Source organism: Protopterus annectens, chromosome 8.part0 (genome assembly GCF_019279795.1).
Source record: "Protopterus annectens isolate FY-2018-M chromosome 8.part0, PAN1.0, whole genome shotgun sequence".
Lineage (NCBI taxonomy): Eukaryota > Metazoa > Chordata > Ceratodontiformes > Protopteridae > Protopterus > Protopterus annectens.
In genome coordinates this window covers 1,266,768,815-1,266,790,874 of record NC_056741.1, presented here as the reverse complement: position 1 = coordinate 1,266,790,874, position 22,060 = coordinate 1,266,768,815, and the positions used below count along the sequence as shown (strand labels likewise).

The 22,060-nt window shown below is 41.3% G+C and overlaps 1 protein-coding gene across 1 annotated transcript in view; it reads left to right on the top strand.

Annotated features, from left to right (window-relative positions):
- Positions 1-22,060, top strand: part of MEGF8 (multiple EGF like domains 8) — a 1,779,602-nt gene that overhangs the window by 35,390 nt on the left and 1,722,152 nt on the right. The window contains exon 4 of the mRNA XM_044079419.1: positions 15,456-15,669. Within this exon, the coding sequence (XP_043935354.1) occupies positions 15,456-15,669 (214 nt within the window). The remainder of the gene's footprint in view (positions 1-15,455; positions 15,670-22,060) is intronic.

Genomic DNA, 22,060 nt, shown 5'->3' with positions numbered 1-22,060 from the left:
ATTACTACAAAACAACATTAATAAGCTAGCTGTACAAGGTGATTTCAAGTCAGACAGCATCAGGACAGCTAGAAGAAGTGCAGTAATTTCAGCCTTAAATGCAGATAAATATAGAACTACAGTGATTGCTGATTTCTTACGTAGCTCCTAGAAGAACAATTTGACTGTGCCAGTTCAGCCTTCAGGAAGGTGAATACCCTTTTCTAACATTTGCCTGAATTGGTAGATCCCTTTCCCAGGTGTCTTTATACTTACTCATTTTTGGTTTCCTTGTTCCAGCCTATTTCCCAGAGACTTCAGACATTTGCCATTCAGCCATCTGATAATGTTTCAGAACTGCAGACGTGTGGTAAAATTGTACTTCTGTGCCTTGTTGAAGATAAGGGGTGTCAGCTGTTCATTTGATCATTTCAAATTCTAATCCCATCTTGGAGATAAGAGCTAGAAATTTTTAAGAACCTTCCTGAGGTTCAGCACAGAGAGGGCTTTGTAGAGATCCTGTCAACAGCTTTCAATGTAAAATGCCACTTAGTCCACTGTATCTTTAGTGCTGCAGGCTCTAGTATGTACATATGGGCATGGTGTGACTTGAGATTTTCCTCCCTTAAAGAGGATCTCTGGACCAGCATTTCTTGGTGTACCTTTTAAGGGGCAAGTGCTCTTTAGGTAGGCCACTCAGCCTCTGGACTGTGATGACCTTAAAAAATGTGATCTTACCACTGTAGAAGACTTTTGTGATCCTTATATTTCCATTTCTGTGCCCATTCTAGCCAAATCTGAATGAGGAAGAAGCATCTTTATCACCAAAGGAAAATATTATCACATCACATTGTTTTGTGGTCTGCAGTACTCATGTGGTCTTAGAGGATGACTTCACTGACTGCACCGTAGTTGTCCAAACCCCATCCTGGGTCTGCCTTTGAAAGAAAGATCTTACAAGTTCATCCCATCTTGAGTAACTGTCACAGAATGTCAGAAGAGTCTACATGTGATCAGTTTTGGGCACATCATCCCAGGAATTCTTTTGGAATACCAGTCCATCTCAGAGCTCTTTTAGAGGCCCAGTCTGTACTGCTGAAAGATCTGTAGTGTAATAGCTGTCCTATTTACAGAAAGGAGTGGAAGTTTTATTGCAAACCCTTCTGGTTCTGAAGGGTTGGAGTCTTTCCTGTCCACTGAGCTCAGCCTACATATCTAATGCATCCATTTCTATGTGGTTGTCATGCAGTGTTTTATGTTTTTGATCCCTCAGGTACCGAGATGGTGTTACTGGACACTGTTAACAGCTTTTGGCCCATCAGCAGTTTATGTCCACACAAGAATTCTCCATCACACTGTGATGGGGCATTATTTTCAGTGCAAAGTTATGGAGTTTTAGTATTTCAGTAGTCAGAGTCTTTATCAAGATATTGATCACGTTGGTCAAGGTTTTATAGAAAAAAGAATCTCTTCAGTGTTCACTTAGGTGGATGACTGTCTACATTGGCCCATGATAGTACTATCTAGGGACTCTGGAAATCCCTGCAGTGGACATTTCCTTGGCTATAGTCACTTTAGTTAGCATAAATTGGGAGAGGTCGTGTTTGATCTTTGTTCTGAGAGAAACCTTTTGTAGGTGCAGAGTTAGAAGCACTCCTGTGCCAGTAATTCCTGCCCTTGGAGAGCACTTATGAGATCATAACATTGTCCTTGCTGACTGTATGAAGGTACAGTGTAGGGTCCAGACTCAGACTTTGCTGCCTTCCATGAACTGCTGACTGCTACAGTCTTCATGATGCCATTTCCACACCCAAGGGTATGGGTGCCTCATTGGAGGTGGTAGTTGCTGGAGTGGCACTGTGTACTTTTGACATTCTGATGTTGAACTTCTTTTGCTTAGGCTCCACCAGTTTCTTGCTTGGTGTTCTGTTTCTCCAACTAAACCTGCCACAGAGGGAGGGACACTCTTCTTGCAGGGCAGAAAGCTGCCCTTAGGTCTTGTATGACACAAGGAGTTGGTCTTCCTGACCCTGAAGGCCTTAGAGACAAAGCTACTTCGAGTTTTGACTCATCTGGACAATATTTCATATGGTAAACAACTGAGGAACTTATGGTCATACCCATTGTGCAGTGAGGTGATACTTATAGTGGCCCATAGACAAGGCATCATTCTCTTATTGGTAAATATTTATAGAGAACTGAGAGAGAGAGCTGTCTGTCTGAGTTGCTATTCCTGGCCTCTCCTGAAGCTACAGATTAAAAGGCATTGACTGGTCGAAGTGTTCCGGTAGTATGGCACTTTAGCAGTCTGTCTACTCACTATCTAGGAAAACATAATACTTCCCTTTTTTCTCAGTGCGGTATGGCAAGGGGAGGAGGAATTAGTGGACTTGTTTTCTGTGGGTGATTGTGTATTCCTACCATTCCTGCCAATTCCATGCTTCATCACAAAGGTCAGGGGAAAAAAGACCAATGCTTATTGTCATCTTCCCTTGGTTGCTGAGAAGGCAGTGATTTCAGATACTGAGTCTCTGATGATACTGAAATTATCTTGCTCATAGACCAGGGATGTCCCCCATCATTCTGATGACAACTGATTCCATCTCAGAACTTTGCTTCTGCTGTAGATGTCCTGATCATGTCAGATTTCCTAGCTGGGGTTTAAAAAGTTGTTACTGTGGTTATTAGGAAACTATCTCCAAAGTCACTATATACTTTCAAAATAGTTTTCAGTTTCAGCAGAGTGCTACCCTGTCTTGTCCCAGTCTATCATTTTGCAGATAATCTTGAATAGTTCTTAAGCACCTCTGTGATTGGGCCTTGGTTGTTCCACAGTTAAGGTGCACATGGAAGTGGTTTCTGCACACCATGACTTTGTGGCTGGAAGGATGGTGTTCCAGTACCAACTAGTCAAGCAGCTCCTAAAAAGAGTGTGCATGTCCCCCTTGGAAGAACTTCCCCCTTCCCCTCCTTGGAATGATTGAAAAAGGTTACAGGGGCTTATAGGCAGTGGCCATTCTGTGCACACTTCTTATCTTGACCTCTCCAAGGCTTTTGACACTATTCCTCATGTCGGTTTTATTGAAAAATTAGACAAGCTTATTGTAATCTCCTACACTGTCCACTGGATTGCAAATTGGCTATCCAGCAGAACCCAAGTTCTGAAAGTTGTTGGTTCCCTCTCTGAATGTAAGTTTGGAAATAGGTGTGAAAGGGATCAGTTCTGGGCCCTGTTACTTTGCAGACATCCAAGTCAATATTCCAAAAGATTGATTGGCCAAGTTTGCTGATGTCTGCAAGCTTGGCCCTGTTATCCTCTCATTCATTGGTACTCAACCACTTCAGCAATGGCTGGAATGTCAAAATACATGGTGCATCAAAAACTGTCTGAAACTAAATGAAAAAAAAGTGCAGCACGATAGTGTTTGGCAGAAAGGTTGTTGTTCTTCCATATTACTGTTGCAGTGTTCTGTACATTAATAATTCCCTGTCAAGGGTAGCTCGACATCTGGCCAGTATACCAAAGCCTGAGGTTGTTACAGGAACATTGTACATCACCCGTATGCTTTCTAATCATGACATATGGCATAAAAGTGATGTACGGATGTGCTTTCCCTAGAACTTCTTTGCTGCCAGTCTGAACACCATCTTTGATTAACGAAAAACTAAGAACCAGAAAACTTCGCATATGACACAACACAACCAATAGCATTGAGCGAACAATTAAAAAACTAAACTATTGAGTTAAAATTTTATTTTTTTTATTTTTTATTTTATTTTACATTTGTTGACCCGGCTAGTCTAGCTGGACATATATCCGTTTACAGTAGAGGCCCAGGGAGAAAAGCTCCAGTATAGATAAAATTACAGTGATTTATAACAATTTTCTTAATAGATTTATACAAGGTACAAGAGAGGATAAAAAAAAGAAAAGGTTAAAAAAAAAATCCCCCTCAAAAAAAGTCACTGAACTGTTAAATTAAATATGAACGTAGTTTCAAATAGCAAGCTATACTAAAACGATCATTAATGCCAGGTGGTATATGAGCATTAATTTTATTTGCCAGCAAAGCTCCCTGAATTCCATGTGCGTATTGCTTAAACTGTTTTAAACAGTATTCAGTGTACTTTGATTTTATTCTGAAGAAGTCATTCGCTATAAGCTGACAAAATCACTAAATAAACACTTTGCTCTGACCTTCTGTGTGGTGGATTCCTTTGGAACTTGGTTTTACACATTGACACCATCTTTGATGGTCAGTCAGACTGATGTTTACCAAACAGTTTCAGATAAGTGCCCCCGTTGGGGTTTTTCTCATCTTCCCTTTTACTTTTTGTTGTAAGATTACATGTTGTCCTTAAAAGGAAAATGCCAGTATGGTAGACAGATTCCCCTTAAGGACTGTCACAAGCAGTGTTTGTTTTGCTTAGGTGCCTCACACAGTCATAGGTCTTGCCCTGTTTGTCCGGTGTCGTTCATATTAAGCCTCCCAGGAAGTCTGTTTCTCCTTCCTGGGACCTTTAATTCTGTTATTGAAAAATTAACTCAAGCTCCTTTTGAGCCTGCAACTTAAGCTTTATTCCAGCACTGTACTTGGGAAAACTGTTCTTCTTTTGGCCCATACTTCAACTAGAAGGGTGTCTAAGCTTCAAGCCTTTATGGCTGGCTGTACCTCCTTTTTTAGTTTTTCATAGGGAAAGTGTTTGTACTAATCCTTCTTTTATGCCCAAGGTGGCTAATGAGTTGTCTTTTAATCAGTCTATTCATTTGTTCACCTTTTCCCTTCTCTGCAGTCTGCTAGCGAGAAGTTTCTTCACCTTGGATTTGCTTAGACAACCCAGATGTTCTTTGAGTAAAACTAAAGCCATTCGTAAATCTGAGCAACTTTTTGATGTTCTTCGCGTTTCACTGTTGCAGTCATTACATTTGGGTTATCTTCTTGCAGGTAGCCCTCAGTCGGCCTGATTAACAAAGTCTTGGGTCCTGCGTCGGTTGCTGTCCCTTTTTCTATGATGTCAGGTTGTCAGGGGTATAAAACATGCAGCAGACGCCATTACATCAGTCTTTCTTGCCGTGCGGTGCCCGAAGCAGAAGCAGTTTGCAAGTGCCGGTCGGCCGACTCCCGAAATTTTAGTTTTTGAGTTTCAGAACCGAAGTCTTCAACTAAAGCGAAGTACCCTGTTGGGGAAACTTTTTCTTGCTCCTTACCGATGTCAGTAAAAGTTAATAATTGCATTACTTGTGGAAAGCAAATACCTCATAAAGATTTTAATTCGTACTGTATTCCTTGCCTAGGCCCTGACCACGACGTACCTTGCTGTCGGTTTTGTGCTTTATTTAATCAGCGCACTATCCATCGTCTGTATATTTTTGTCTCTAAATATTTCGGTTCTCGGTTTAATTATCCAGAAATGTCGGTTAGCCATCCGACTACCGGGATTCCGAAAAAACACAAAGATAAAGACAGAGACAGGCCGCCAAGGTCCAAAACTGACGACGATGCTTCTAAGCCAGTCGCCAGTTCACCGGTACTCAGTGAGGCGCTTTCGCAGCCCCTGATACCTGCTACTTCTGATTTGCAGGCCTCTACTGAGACCCATTCAGAGTCCGGTATGCCACGAGATGCTTCAACTATGGAACCCGCAGATGTCTCTACCTTGGATGGGTCTGGAGCCGCTGTGCAGGCACCGGCTTCTGAGGGTGTATTCAGGCCTACGGACTTGCATATTAAACCGACGCCTCCTTCTTCACTTAGGCCTAAATCTCGAACCATGCTTAAAATACCGATGCCCAGGCCACATGCTCAGGCCTTTATGCCTAAAAAACAAATGATAAGAATGGCTGAAGATTTAATAACTCTAATCAGGAGTAGCCAACCCCCCCCCCCCCCTATCTAAGAGGCCTAGGACTGAAGTTTTTTATGAATCTTCTGACCAGGATTCTGTTTTTTCTGATGATCTGGATTTGCCCTTATCTATTTATGAGGATTCTGATACAGAGAACTCCATTCCCTGTGCTTCCCCTCTAGAGGATTTTTCTTTTGGGGAAACCTTGCATACTCTAAGAGAGCATTTCCACTGGGAAAGCCAGGATTTTTCTTGATTCAAAAAAGAGGCTTAGGGATTTCTTACTCCTATCTCAGCATAGGCCTTTAGCTATTCCTCCTGTACTAGACATTGTTGATGATGCTTTTTCGGAATCTAGTTTGGCCCCTGATTCCTTGCCTCCTGCTCCCAGAAAACCTGACCGATACTACAGGGTCCCTGAGTCACACAAGTTCCTTTTTAAAAATCTTATTGCGGATCCAGAGACTGTTTCACAGGGGCCCAAGGGCATTAAGGCTTCTACTGCTAAAAATCCTACCCCTTCTGATAGAGACTCCAGTGTGCTGGATAGATTGGGGTAAGAAGGTTTACACTTCTGCAACCTTGGCCATTATGGCTTATGGCTTTAAACTGCCAGTTTCACATGTTAAAGCAACATGTTATTGGATTGCTAAAACAGAAAATGATGTTGATTCCTGACTGTGTGGAAAATAAAGAATTACAGGATTTAATGTATTCTGCTGAACAAGGTGGAAAACATACTTTGCAGTGTGGTTTTGATTCATTAGAGGCCTCTTGCAGGGCTGCTGTTACTGGGTCTGTGCTCAGAATGCATGCTTAGTTAAAGAAGCAATCCTTGCCTGATCATATTAAAGCTAAATTGTTGGATGCTCCCTTAAATCAGGACCGCCTGTTTGACAACAAGGTTGATGAAGTTTTAAAAAAAGATGGAAGATAAAGCTAAATCTATGCAAACTGTTAAAGATTTCTTACAAGTTCATCCTCCTAGATTTAGTAGGCACTGGCCCTCTAAGAATTGGTCCTTTCCAGCCCCTTCCAGGTCTTCTCAAACCAAACCCAGACGTAGAAAAAGCCACAAGTTTCAGTCCCAGGGGACACACAGGACTAAGCAGTGGGGGGGCCTCCATTTCCAAATCTGGGAGTAATAAGACCCCCCCCCGGTAAACTGTCTCAATGACTTCCATTTAAAATTTCCAAGCACTTATCAACTGACTGCCCTTTTGGGTGGAAAGATTGCTCTTCATGCAAAGAACTGGGGACTCATTACCCAGGACAAATGAGTTTTAAATATAGTGTCCCAGGGATACAGATTTCACTTCCACACGTTGCCAACACCAAGCGGGTGGCCGGACCTACCCCCAAATCAGTGGGCAGAGGCCCAAAAACAAGTACTTTCTGTCTTAAGCATGGGGGCTATTCAACTGGTACCGGAAGAGGAAAAGGGACAAGGTTTCTACTTGAGACTTTTCCTGGTACCCAGAAAAGACAATTCATGGCGTCCTATCCTGGACCTGTCTACTCTAAACACCTTTTTGGAAATTCCAAAATTCAAGATGCTAGCTCTTCACCAGTTACTTCCTCTGCTATAGGCAAAGATGCCTGGTTGGCAACACTAGATTTAAAAGAAGCATACCTGCACATCCCAATGAGGGAATCCTGCAGGAGATACCTACGCTTCAAAGCAGGCTGCACACACTATCAGTTCTCTGCACTGCACTTTGGCTTATCTACTGCGCCCCGGGTATTCACAAAGTGCCTAGCTCCAGTTATTGCATTTTGCAGGCAAAGAAATATTGAAATTTACCCATACCTGGGCGATTGTCTAATTCAGGCAGAAAGCCAGGACATACTTTTGAATCATCTGGCCTTTGTACAAAGGGTTCTAACTTGTCTGGGGTACACCATAAATGAAAAGAAGTCACACCTGGTACCCTGTCAACAAATTATATTCCTGGGAACAAGCTTGAATACAACTTCCCAGATGGCTTACCTCACACCAGAGAAGCAAATTAATTTGACATCCTACTTCAAACAAGTGGCCACAAAAGCTCTTTCTACAAGACAAATGCTGCAAGCCTTGGGGTTCATGGCCTCCTGCATTCTTCTAATTCCATATGCAAGACTGCATATGAGGAAACTACAGTGGTATCTAAAAAGCCTATGGTGTCAACATTCACAGGATCTAGAAGCAATGATTACTGTCACCAAACCAAGGGACTACCTTTCACACCACCCCCTGCCACCCATACCCTAACAACAGATGCATCAGACTATGCATGGGGGGGGGGGGCTCACCTGGCAAGGAAGTGCTTTCAGGGCAAATGGAACCCAAGTCAAATGCACCTGCATATCAATCAAAAAGAAATGTTAGCTGTACAGAATGCTCTGACAGCTGTCAAGGACCACATTCTTCCAGGACAACTTATGGTGAAGATGGATAACGCCACTGTTATGTGGTACATAAACAAGCAGGGGGGGGTACACATTCTTACCCCCTCTGCAGACTAGCCATGGCATTGTGGAACACAGCCTTGAGCTACCAAGTGCACCTACAAGCTCAATTCCTGCCAGGAAAATTAAATACACTGGCAGACGGACTAAGCAGAAACCTCATGGACCCACACGAGTGGAAACTGGAACCAAGGACTTTCAACATGTTGACAAGCAAATGGGGGAGCCCAGATATAGATCTGTTTGCCTCTCCCCAGAACTACCAATTGGACAAATTTTGCACAAGGACTCCCCACAAGCAAGCCTGGAAAGTGGATGCTCTGTCCTTCAGCTGGAAAAACCTATCAGTCTATGCCTTCCCTCTCTGCCTCTGCTTTCCAAAGTACTACTAAAAATCAAACAGGACAAACCAAGGATGATTTTGATTGCTCCAGACTGGCCGCGCCAACACTGGTACCCCCTCCTGCGCAGTGTGTCACGGTTATCCCCATGGCACCTGCCTCAGGTTCCTTCCCTGTTGTCTCGGCAGGAGAACCAGATTCTGCACCCTCAGCTTCTAACTCTGAACCTTGCAGCCTGGCTAATTACATAATCTCTCCTCTACCATCCCTCAGTAAACCTGTGATGGATGTTATTTTAGAGGGAAGGAGGCCTAGTACTAGAAAATCTTAAGCTGACAAATGGAAAAGATTCTGTGCCTGGAACCAATCTCAAGGGATGAGCACAACAGCGCCCAATTTACCTCAGATTTGACAATACTTAACTGAGATGCTTCACAAGGGCCTGTCTTTTTCCTCCATTAAAATCCATGCCTCAGCCATTTCAGCTCATTATAGCACAGAACCTCCCCTCTTCTCTCATCCACTGTTCAAGCAGTTCCTCAGAGGGGCCAAAAATTTGAGACCACCCAGGAGAGCTCCAACCCCAGCCTGGGACCTTAACTTTGTTTTGGAGAAACTCACTTCCTCCTTTCGCGCCAGCTGCTACTGCAGACTTAAAATTTCTTTCTTGGAAAATAGCTTTCCTTTTAGCAATCACTTCAGCTAGAAGGGTATCTGAAATACAGGCCCTTATGGCAGTTGAGCCTTTCATCATCATTCATGCTGACAGGGTGTCCCTCAGAACCAAATCCATCCTTCATGCCCAAGGTGGTACCCAGTGTGGCTCTTAATCAGTCTATTCATTTGCCAACCTTCTTTCCCTATCCACAGAAAAAAGGGGAATGGATACTGCGTTCCTTAGATGTGCACAGACAACTTGGATTCTACTTGGACAGGACTAAACCTCAAAGGAAATCTGAACAACTGCTGGTGGCATTTGCTGCAGGAGGGGAAGGCTATTTCAAAGCAAACCATTTCTAAATGGATAGGCCATTGCATTCATTTCTGCTATAAGCACCATGGAAAACCTATTCCCCAGGGGATCAGACCTCACTCCACCAGGGCTGCATCTACCTCTACAGCCTTTCTCAGAGGCGTCCCTACCAGGAACATCCTAGAAGCTGCTACCTGGAGTTCGGTGCATACTTTCACCAAGCATTATCATTTGCCAAGTTTCACTAAATCCAGAGCTGGCTTTGCCACTGCAGTCTTGCAGGGCCTTATAGCTGGTCCTAATGCTATCTAAATTTCTCGTCCCAACCATAGCTTTTGGAATCTACCCAAATGTAATGACTGCAACAGTGAAACACGAAGAACATAGTACAGTTGTGTACATTTACCATAAATGTAGATGTTCGAGTGTATTCACTGTTGCAGTCCTGGTTACCCTCCCTCCAGCCCCCTAACTTCTTTTGGCTATACCTGTACTTTCCTTTACTTTCCTTTACTATGCTTAAAAGCCTTTTTGGTGTATTTGCTTTTTTGTGGGAGGTATATCATTGTACTTTTATATTTAATTGCTCCCCATTAGGGGGGCACCTGACATCTGGGGCAAGAAAAACTGATGTAATGGCGTCGGCTGCATGTTTTATATACCCCTGACGACCTGACATCATGGAAGAAAGGACAGCAACCGACGCAGGACCCAAGACTTTGTTAATCAGGCCGACTGAGGGCAACCTGCAAGCAGATTACCCAAATGTAATGACTGCAACAGTGAATGCACTTGAACATCTACACTTATAGTAAGTGTACACAACTATACTTTTCTTTTCATCCTGGATCTTTAGGTTTGGCTGTTTGTAAGCAAACTATCTCCTCCTGGATTTCTAAGACCATTTCATTTTGTTACTCTTTTCATAGGAAAAGCCTTTCTACTTCTGTTAAAGCTCATTTGACTAGGGCTGTGGCTTCTACTGGTGCTTTTTTTTTTCAAAGAGTTGAATACCAACTCCATCCCTGAGGCAGCTTCTTGGACTTGTGTGCATACTTTTACCAAACGTTATAAGCTGGATATGGTTTTTAGGGTTAGAGCTGGATTTGCCAGGGCTATCCTGCATGGTTTTGAAGGCTCTGCTGGAACTTCCTCCTCCCATGTTTCCTGTTGAACTTTTGTACTCTCCCTAGTGTAAGGAATACTGCTACAGTGATATGGAGGTACATAGTACAGCTGTGTAAAATCTTATCGGTGATATCCAGGTATGTAGTACAGTTGTGTAAAATGTTACCATAGCAGTAGTGGTCCTTCTTTTCACTGTTAGTATTCACTCCCTCCCTCCTCCCCCTTTTTATTTATTTTTTTTTTCATTCTGGGTGTACATGTTCCTCTTTTTTTTCCTTGGAGTGTTGTTCCTCCTGGGGCTTTTCATTTCTAAGGAAGGTATGTTCGTACATCACTTGTATACCTTATGCTGTGAGCGGGGAGCATACATGTGACATTTTATTTATTTATTTATTTATTTATTTGACATTTGTTAACCGGGTTGGTCCAGCTGAGCAGAAGAGCCCATTTTCAGTGGAGACCCAAGGAGAAATGCTCCAGAACCTACACAATATACAATGTATAGAAAGGCTAATACTAAAAATAAGAAGTAATTGAATAGAGTAAGAATGTAGTGTGAGACATGATAATCTACAATTCATAATGCATAGTATGTGACATGAAAAAATGCAATTCAATTATTTTAGGAACATAACATCAAACTAGTTAATATATGTATTTTTTTGTGGTTAGTAAAAATAGGAAAAGGTAGTTGAGCGAGTCTGATAGTATTATAGTGTTACATGGGTGAGGGGGCAGAAAGAGTCTCAGAAGGACTTGATTGTTAGTGGAGAAGATTCAGCAAGAATCAAGTGGGGTGAAGAGAGCAAGTTCTAGAGTTGAGTAAAAATTGTGTGTTGTTTTTTTGAAGTGATCAGGGGGTGTGGGGTGTTTATGCATGAAGGAAGTTTATTCAAGGCCTGGGCTACAATGTGTTTGTGTAAGAGTTTATCTGTGTTTTTGGGACAGCTGCTGTTATGGTAAGATTTTACACAACTGTACTTTCCTACCTAATTTGTTAAAAGTGGTGGTACTCTTCAGGCAGGTATAGGTCATAAGAGTCCTAGGTACTTGTGTGGATATCTTTCTCTCCTTCAGTCATCATATTTCCACCACAAACTCATCTAAGTCAGTTAATTATCAAGGTAGTATCTTCGAGATCCAGAGAAGTCATTCTTCAGCTTTACTCTTCCCGTACTAGATCTGTCATTAAATACATTACCCCCTTTGGTATGTAGAAATCTAAGCATATCCCTTAACTGGAAATAAACAATTCCTAAGCAAGAAAATTGAAGGTCTTAAATATTTCAACTACCCGGATAGATTAGCACAGCTCTGCCTATACTGTATAAGCCCGTAGGTTGTTAGCCTCCTATTTCTTTGCAAAAGCAGTGGCTCTTCAAACACCCACATTAAAGACTTAAATCTACACCAGTATATAGACATGAGTTTTGCAGAGAGAGAGGTTCCTAACTCGACCTATTCCTAGCCTATGGAATAAGTTGTCACTACAGCCCAAGCAAAGTACTACTTTGGGTACCTTTAAGGCCAGTCTTTATGACTGGATGGGTAGGCACACATTTACATCAGGGTTATCATGTACAGCCATGTTCAGTTTGGGAGGTGAGCACTGTTAAGTGCTTGAAAAGCGTGGCAAGAACTTTTAAGTTATTTTTTTAAATGTGTACATATTCTAATGGTCCCTGTGCTTGCTTGCTTGCATAGTATGGTCCCTATGGTTCCTGTGATGGACAGGTTTACATATCTTCAGTGTGAGCCTGTCATCGTAACAGTTTGAAACTTTTCCTGGAAGATTTTTTCTCGTAGTGGTCATTACTTCATTGCGCAAGATTTCACTGTTTCAGACTCCTAAATTTTGTCAACCATGGGTAGTCCTTCACAAGGATTGGATGCCCTTAGAATGAATCCATGCTTCCTCTTAAACTCTATTTCTGAATTGTCTCGGAGTCCTCCTTCATTCTTCTACTGTTTTTTTTTTCTGTTTGGAGAGCAGAAATAAGGCAATAAAAACACTTTGATATCATCTGATTCGGTTTGGCCTGGAATGGTGTACTGCTTCAGGAAGGCAAACCATCTCCTTTGTTGTGGGGAGGGAAGGACCCACATTTGCCAAGTGGTCTCCTGGTAGACTGCTAATTTTACTGCCTTTTGTTATGTGGTGAGCCATCCAATGGGCTAATGATGTTGTCAGAGCTAGTATTCTAGAGGACTGGCTCCTATGGTTAGTGTTTCAAAATGTCTTTGTTGCATAGATTTACACTAAGGCGTTGTTGGTTTTCATTGTACGCTTTCAGCAAATTACACATTCTTGACCCCTGTTTAGGAAGTCTGGACCTCCTTTTGAAAGAGAATTTTTATTTATCTTATTATTTTTTAAACCTACTTTGCCAAACCACCTCTTTCTGGGTGTGACTTAAGAACACTTAAATGACTTGCTCAGAGGTCTATAGAATGTGAATTAAAAACTGAAGAATTCTAACTGAGGAATACAGGATGAAACTCGGCTTGTAGCCCTAATCCTTTGTGCTAAACTGACACGTATGACTTAACCTTTTGAGCTATGTTTTTATGAGATCCCCAGCTCCCTTCTACCTTGTTGGTTGCTGTTTGGGATTCAGTTTAACCTAGGGCTCATGACGAATGATTCTTGATGTTGCTGTAACAGATGCATTTCTTCGTTATTACTTGATCTCTGTAAAGAGCCTGTATAGTGGGTCAAATATATTTTTCTGCTTCTTATTGGAAGTGTGAGAACCCATACTTATGAGTTCTGTGACTAGAATAAGTAAAGTATGGCTGTCAAAGATAGTTACTTTCAGAACTCGCTTGTAGTGCCATTGAAGCATTTTTACAGTGGGATTTCACCTTGATAGGAGGTTGGGGAGGGCTGTACCGCACACCTTTTGCTACTTGCTACGATTCCTATACCTTGGAGTAAGAAGAAGAATGCTGTTAGGTTCTTCATGCTTAGAGTCTGTGTATATTCCCCTTTTGGCATGTTTAGTGTCACTGTTCAAAACTGAAATTGAGATCCTCGTGTATTCAGTAATAACCCATACCTTCTCTTGAGCCCCCTTGTATACAGGCATTTTCCCATCCTACTTTCTCTTTGTAGAGTTCCTTGTAAATCTGGCAAGTATACTTAGTAGCAGGGAGGGATCCTATTGAAAGTCTGACTGCTTCATTTGCAGTCCTGCACTACATGGTGCAGTTTTCTCTAATATAATATGTGTATTTGTGTATGTAAAATATATGTTTACAGACCCACTCACCCATTAGTAGCAGGAGTCAGGTAGCAAGATGTTATGTTTCTTACTACTGCTGCAAGTTGATCAGCAGTTGCATGGAGCACAGAGTCACAGTAATTTTAAATATGACAAGAAGTCTTTTATACTGAACAAGTAACGCATCTCACTGTCTTGCTTTTTTCTGTTAAGATCATTTTCTCATATTTAAGATACCATTCCTCAGTTGTCTTGCATTGAATCATTAGAACTGTAATGTAAATGACCGGGCAACCCACACAGGTAGTACTCTAAATGTGAAACAGAATGCAATATGGTCTGTGCTGTAGGTGTGAATGAGTCGATGGCAGAGTTTGATGTTTCAAGCTAGTCGCGCTTCACTTTTTATAGTTGTGGGACTTAGTTACAGGTCTTGCACTTTTAGTAGGGAACCTTCACTGGTGGCCTGGGACTTATTGTTTGAGGTTATGTTATGTGCAACCTTGTGTATCTAGTGCATGTTGTCATGCAGTATGTGAGAGCAGGTGCATATGATGCCATGCATAGGATCTTCCTGAATGTTGCTGAATGCTGATTGGTGGAGAGAATGAATCAAGTCAAAGACCTGTCAGAGTCTTCTAGATAATCTGATGAGAGTTTATCTCTAATTTTTTTAATGGAATCTGTTTGGGTGTAGCCACATTGCAGTAACGTAGCTGTAGCTTACAGTTTACTAGTTACAGGCATCAGCAATGGACAGTGTTTAGTGAATATTTTAAATTAATTTTCAGTTAATTAGATACTGGAGGAGCAAAGGGGTGAGGAATGATGAGGCTTTACCTGTTTCCTTGTTTCTCTCTCTGTCATGGTGGTGAAGGTTTGTGTCTCGAGGGGGGAGGTGATCTCCCATTCATGTCCCCAGTGGTGAGTGGAAACCCATTTGGAAGAAGAACGCAACTGCTAACTAGGTGGAGTTTGGTTTGTATTGCATGTGTCTGCATCATTACTTAGGAGTGTTTCTGTAAGAACTGCTCATATTACAGCTCTTGCAATGGTAGGCTCTCATCTTATATGTGGAAGTAATAGGAATGGCCTTCACCCTGGGTAATAAGTGAGCACAGCTGCAGCCATTAGTCAGGTGGTCCGCAGGCACAGGGTGTCAAAAACCTGCAATAAAAACGCATCATTTTCATGTAATTAGATACTCTGTACAGTTTAATGCAAATACTTATTTTTTTGTAATTATGTCAGAAGGTATATTGCTCTTAGTCACTTATGATTTGCAAAGATAGTCCATGGTGCTGTATAGCTGCAGTGTTAAGTTGTTCAAGTATACATCTTATTTCTCTCAGCTCTGAGAATCTTGTTTTAAAGAAGAGATTTGGGTTGCACCATTTTAACTTGATTTGAAATCTTAATTTAGGTTTGGCTTTGGCCAGTCTAGGTGTTTTAATGAGTTTTCATATATCTCTTTTTTTTTTTTTTTACTTGATTTCTTTCTCCTTCTCCTAGGCTCCAAGACACTCTCATGTGGCAGTTGAATGGCGTGGAAACTTGGTTGTGTATGGAGGAGAACTTGCTAATGGATCTCTCGCCAATGATGTTTGGCTGTATAATCCATTGAACAACCGGTGGAGAGAGTTGGCACTTTCTAATTCCCAGAGTCCACCACGACTAGCCAGTCATGCAGCAGCTCTGGTCAGTGACTGGATGTATATATTTGGAGGTGAGTGTCAGTGTAGGGAGGAAGTATAGATATGGAAGTTTGAGCCGAGTCACTTTCCCAAATATGAGGTATGTGGATTTAGGTTGTCCTTACCTGTTAGTAGTCCATTTATTTTTATATATATATATATGTGTGTGTGTATGTCCATTTATTTTTATATATATATATATATATATATATATATATATGTGTGTGTGTGTATGTATGTATGTATGTGTGTGTGTATATATATATATATATATATATATATATATATATATATCTTCTGCCTAGGTCGAGTTGTTTAGTGGTGTGGTATATATCTACTATGTCATCCTTGTTTATATATGTGGCAGTGTGGTATTGTTGGATCGGTACTGATCCCCGAAGGAACTTTTCACCGAAGCACAAACAGCTGGGCATACTTTTCACTGAAGCACAAACAGCCGGGCATACTTCTGCAAAAGTGCTTTTTACCGAAAAAGTACTTTCGCGGAAGTATGCCTGCAGCTAGAGGGAGTCGTGGGTGAATGACTGTTGTGGAGATCGTACTACGGTGAGGATAAGGGAATATTCCCTTTTCCTTACTGTAGTGCGATCTCCTAGTAAGAATATTAAAGTAGGGTGTGTGTGGGGGGCCTCCCTGCATAAAACTAGATTTATTGTTTTTTTTTTTTTTTTTTTTACGCACTTTAACAACAGCACGTTTTCGGTTAAAGTGTGTTCGGTGATATTGGATTCGGACTACTGAACTTTCATTCAATAGTCCTAGATCCGGTATCATACACCTTTTAACATTTCAGGTTTCATTGATTTACGTAATGGAATTTGGTGCCCTTTTTGGGTCTGTAGTTATGCAATTAGCAGTTTTTACTTTAGCCACTGTTAATTCTTCTTGTCTGTAAGTCGCATCTGTTGTCTCTCTATCTGCTAAGTGGCTAATAATAAGGCCTTATTTATGAACATAGTTACTAGTATTGACAGTTTTTTTGTTGGTGTTGAATCCTGTATCTGCAGACTGGCTGTTGACACCATGACTATTGCATGTTTAACTAAGAAGTAATTCATTGCTGGATATATCTATGGTATCTCCTCAGGCTATAAATTGTTTAATTGCATAGTAAGAAAAATCATAAGTAGTTAACCATTCATATAACACACCTTTATCAACCAAATGTTAATGTGCTGGGAAAAAGAGTGAAAATTGGGTCATAATAGAGCAGCTGGATGGATTAGGAAGTTGTTGCACAGTGAAAAATGAATTGCAGACATGATTATAACAATGATTCTAGAATGTCTTCTGGCCCCATCCAAAGTCACGTGGGAGAAGCACTTTACAGGCAGATTCCAGGGAGAAAAGATCCAGAAAACGGGTCTCCTTTATTTCAACAGTGGAGCTGCAGTGACACTGACAATAAGGCAGTGCACAGTGGTGAAGCACTCAAAACAAGCATTGGATCTCCTTGAGAACCCACTGCAATATAACCATCAAGTAACAGAAAATTATGGTTCAGCAAGTGGCTATCTTTAATTTTTTTACTGGATTAGAACTTGGTATAGTTGCCATAACTGTTTTCAGTGAAGGACTTAAACACATTGCCATCAGACAGCTTGTGTTTGTGAATTAGATGTTTTATGGTAAACATGAAAATTATTTTTCTGCAAGCTTGTTTTAAAGCTGTGAAAGATATTGGACAGAATAGTATATGTAAAATTATAAAAATAACAGTAGGTTAATGGTTTCAGTATTTAATATAAGAATGTTCAGAAGTCACATAATTAAAAATAATGTATCACTTTCGAAGAATGATGGAAAATAAATCATTATGAAAGCTGACAAAGATGGCTGTCTAGTAGTATTTGATATGGGTATGTAGAAAAATGTGTATGAACTGTTAAAAGTCAAATTGGAAAATGTAAAAAAAAAGAAGTGTAAGAAACAACCAATTCAAAATTAAAATCGCTTTTAGACAGAAACTCTGCCTTGGGCTTTCTAATAGTGGAACCATGTGTAGCTATATTGTTTAACAAGTTTCTACAAAATCCATTAATTTAGTGTCCCCAAATGCATACAGGTATTAACTTCTTCACCAAGGGGATCTGTTATTTCTGGTATTATTTTCTGTATGGTTTTGAGCATTTGTTGGATAAGAATATCTTTTGGGGTGTATATTACGTTCTTGAAAAATGTGTTTATCGAACACACATTCACCGATATATAAACAGCAAAAACACTAATCTCTGGCTACTTCTGCACATTTTTTCCCAGGAGAAAAATTTGCTTGGCCAAACACAAACAAAACAAACTTTCAAACCCTAGAAAGTGGGGGGCTGTGCTCCCCCAACTATATATACCAACTCCGAGATCGCACTGCACTGGGGGTAAAGGGCAAATCCCCGATGACAGCCAAGCTTTTTTCCCTGTGGGAAAAAAGTCACTGAAGTGGCCGTTCGGAGATTAGTGTTTTCACTGTTTATTGGTCGAATATGTGTTTGCACACGTTTTTCTACAATGTGATACAGACCTGAGCTTTTGATCGAGTAGAACTATTGTATGGAAAAAGGGCTGCTGTTTGGCAAGTATTAGATGTTTGACATTTGACTGTCCATATGCAGCACACACACACACAAGATGCATGCTGTCGATATTTGTATGGAGGAAGCACCTAGGACTGATTTTGTTTTGGCCTAATTATATTTTTGCTTTACACTTTGTTTCAGTTAGGAATGACATTTTCTTACCAAAAAAGATATATTTTGCTGACATTAGTGTGCGAGTGTATCTATTCATCTAAGTTCTCAAGGAAAATCATCCTGTCTGATGTTCATGTGCATTGGCACTAGAATCGAACATGATGGATTTGTCGATGAAATTTCTAGTAAATGTGGTTTCAAGTCATTACGCTTTTATTTTTTTGTAGTTTTTCATTTTGTATTTACAAGGTTTTGTTTGGGAATATATTGGAAGTAGTTTGTTTAGCAAAGAAGCAATAAGTAATAATTTTCTATTGGGTACCAGTCTTTAAAAGACTTTGTTATATGGAGAATATGTAACAGCTAAATGTTCTTTGTGTTTCACTGTTACAGTCATTGCATTTGGGTAATCTGCTGGCAGGTTGCCCTCAGTCGGCCTGATTAACAAAGTCTTAGGTTCTGCGTCGGTTGCTGTCCCTTCTTCCATGACATCAGTTACCAGGGGTATAAAACATGCAGCCGACTCCATTACATCAGTCTTTCTTGCCGCGCGGTGCATGAATCAGAAGCAGTTCGCAAGTGCCAGTTGGCCGACTCCTGAAATTTTTGTTTTCCAGTTTCAGAACCGAAGTCTTCAACTAAAAGCTAAGTACCCCGTTGGGGAAACTTTTTCTTGCTCCTTACCGATGTCAGTAAAAGTTAATAATTGCATTACTTGTGGGAAGCAAATACCTCATAAGGATTTTCATTTGTATTGTATTCCTTTCCTAGGCCCTGATCATAACGTACCTTGTTGTCTGTTTTGTGCTAGATTTAATCAATGCACTATTAAACGTCGGTATATTTTTGCTTCTAAATATTTTGGCTCATGATTTAACTATCCAGAAATTTCATCGGTTAGCAATCCGACTACCGGAATACCTAAAAAACAGAAAGAAAAAGACAGAGACAGGCCATCGAGGTCCATAACTGACTATGCTTCTCCTAAGGCAGTCGCTAGTTCTCCGGTACTCAGTGAGGCGCTTTCGCAGCCCTTGATGCCCGCTACTTTTGATTTGCAGGCCTCTACTGAGACCCATTCAGAGTCCGGTATGCCGCAAGATGCTTTAAGTAATGAACCCGTGGATGTCTCTATCTTGGATGAGTCCGGAGCTGCTGTGCAGGCACCAGCTTATGAGGGTGTTTTCAGGCCTAAAGATTTGTATATTAAACCGATGCCATCTTCAAAACTAAGGCCAAAATCTCCTTCTCTGTCTAAAAAAACGACGCTTGGGCCACGTGTGCAGGCCCCTATGCCTAAAAAACAAAGTATCAAAATGGCTGAAGATTTAATGATCAGGGGTAGCCAACCCCCCCCCCCCCCCCCTACTAATGAGGACTCTGATGCAGAAGATTCCATTCCTTCTGCTTCTCCCCCTGAGGATTTCTCTTTTGGGGAAACTTTACATACCTTAAGGGAACATTTCGACTGGGAAAGTCAGGATTTCTCTGAATCTAAAAAGAGACTTGGGGATTTTCTTCTTCTTCCTCCGCATAGGCCTTTGGCTACACCTCCTGTTCTAGACAGTGTTGATGATGTTTTTTTCATAATCCAGTATGACTCCTGATTCTCTGCCTCTGGCTCCTTGTAAGCCAGACAGATACTACAGGGTTCCTGACTCCCACAAATTCATTTTCAAAAATCCTATTGCAGATCCTGAAACCATTTCTCAAGGTCCTAAGGGCATTAAGGCCTCTACTGCTAAAAATCCTGCCCCTTCTGATAGAGATTCCAGGGAGCTGGATAGATGGAGTAAGAAGGTTTACACTTCTGCAACCTTGGCAATCAGGGCTTTAAACTGTCAATTTCATATGCTTAAATATCAACAGCATATCATGGGATTGCTTAGACAGAAAATTGTTAATTTCTGACTGTGTGGAAAGTAAAGATTTACAGGATTTATTGCATTCAGCTGAACAAGTTGGAAAACATACTTTGCAATGTGGTTTTGATTCCTTGGAGGCCTCTTGCAGGGCTGCTGTAACTGGGTCAGTGCTAAGAAGGCATGCTTGGCTGAAAGAGCAAACTTTGCCTGATCATGTTAAAGCAAAATTGTTGGATGCACCTTTACAACAGGACCGTTTCTTTGGTAATAAGGCTGAAGAAGTTTTAAAAAAGATGGAAGATAAAGCTAAATCTATGCAAACTGTGAAAGATTTCTTACAAGTGCAACCTCCAAGATTTAGTAGGCACTAGCCTACTAAGAACTGGTCCTTTCCAGTCCCTTCGAGAGCCACTCAAGTCAAATCCAGACATTCCAAAAGTTCCAGATTTCAGTAACAAGGGACTTTTAGAACAAAGCAATGGGGTGCCTCCACCACCAAATCTGGGAACAACAAGGCACCTCCCTATGGTAAACAGTCACCAAGCATTTACCTTTTAGCCGCCCCTTTGGGGGGAAACTGGCACTTCATGCACGAAACTGGCAGTTGATAACCCAGGACAAATGGGTTTCAAATATAGTATCCCAGGGATACAGATTTCATTTCCACATTTTGCCAATCCCAAACGGATGGCCAGACCTGCCCCCAAATCAGTGGACAGAGGCCCAGAAACAAGTTCTGTCCCTCATGAACATGGGGGCTATTCAGCCAGTACCAGAAGAGGAAAAGGGACAAGGTTTCTATTCAAGACTTTTCCTGGTACCCAGAAAAGACAAATCATGGTGTCCAATACTGGACTTATCTACTCTAAACACATTTCTGGACATTCCAAAATTCAAGATGCTGACTCTCCAACAGTTACTTCCTATGCTAGGCAAAGATGCCTGGTTGGTAACTCTAGACTTAAGAGGCTTACCTGCATATCCCAATCAGGGAATCTTGCAGAAGATACCTCCCCTGCAAAGCAGGCTACTTGCATTACCAGTTCTCTGCACTGCCCTTTGGCTTATCTACTGCGCCTAGGGTTTTCACAAAGTGCCTGGCTCCAGTAATCGCATTTTGCAGGCAAAGAAATATTCAAATATATCCATTCCTGGGCGATTGTCTCATTCAGGCAGAAAACAAGGACATTTTTCTACAGCATCTGGAGTTTGTAAAAAGGGTTCTAACTTGTCTAGGGTACACCATAAATGAAAATTCACAACTGGTACCCTCTAAAAAAAAATCACATTCCTGGGTGCAAGCTTGAATACAACTGCCCAGATGGCTTACCTTACGCCAGAAAAGCAAATTCAATTGGTGACTTACTTCAAACAGGTGGCCACAAAAACCCTGTTATCTGCAAGGCAAATTCTGCAAGCCTTGGGGTTCATGGCCTCCTGCATTCTGCTAATTCCATATGCAAGACTGCATATGAGGAAACTTCAGTGGTACTTAAAAAGTTTATGGAGTCAACATTGTCACAGCCTGGAAACAATGATTCCTATCATACCTTGCCTGCAACTAGAGTTCCTATGGTGGACAGAGGCCTGCCACCAAAACAAAAGACTGCCATTCACTCCACCCCCTGCCGCCCAAACCCCAAACTACAGATGCATCAGACTATACTTGGAGGGCTCATCTGGCAGGGAAGTGCATTCAGGGCAAATGGAGCCGAAACCAAATGCACCTTCATATTAATCAGAGATGCTAGCTGTACAGAATGTACTGACAGCCTTCAAGGACTATTTCATCCAAGACAATTAATGATAAAGACAGACAACACCACAGTTATGTGGTACATAAACAAGCAGGG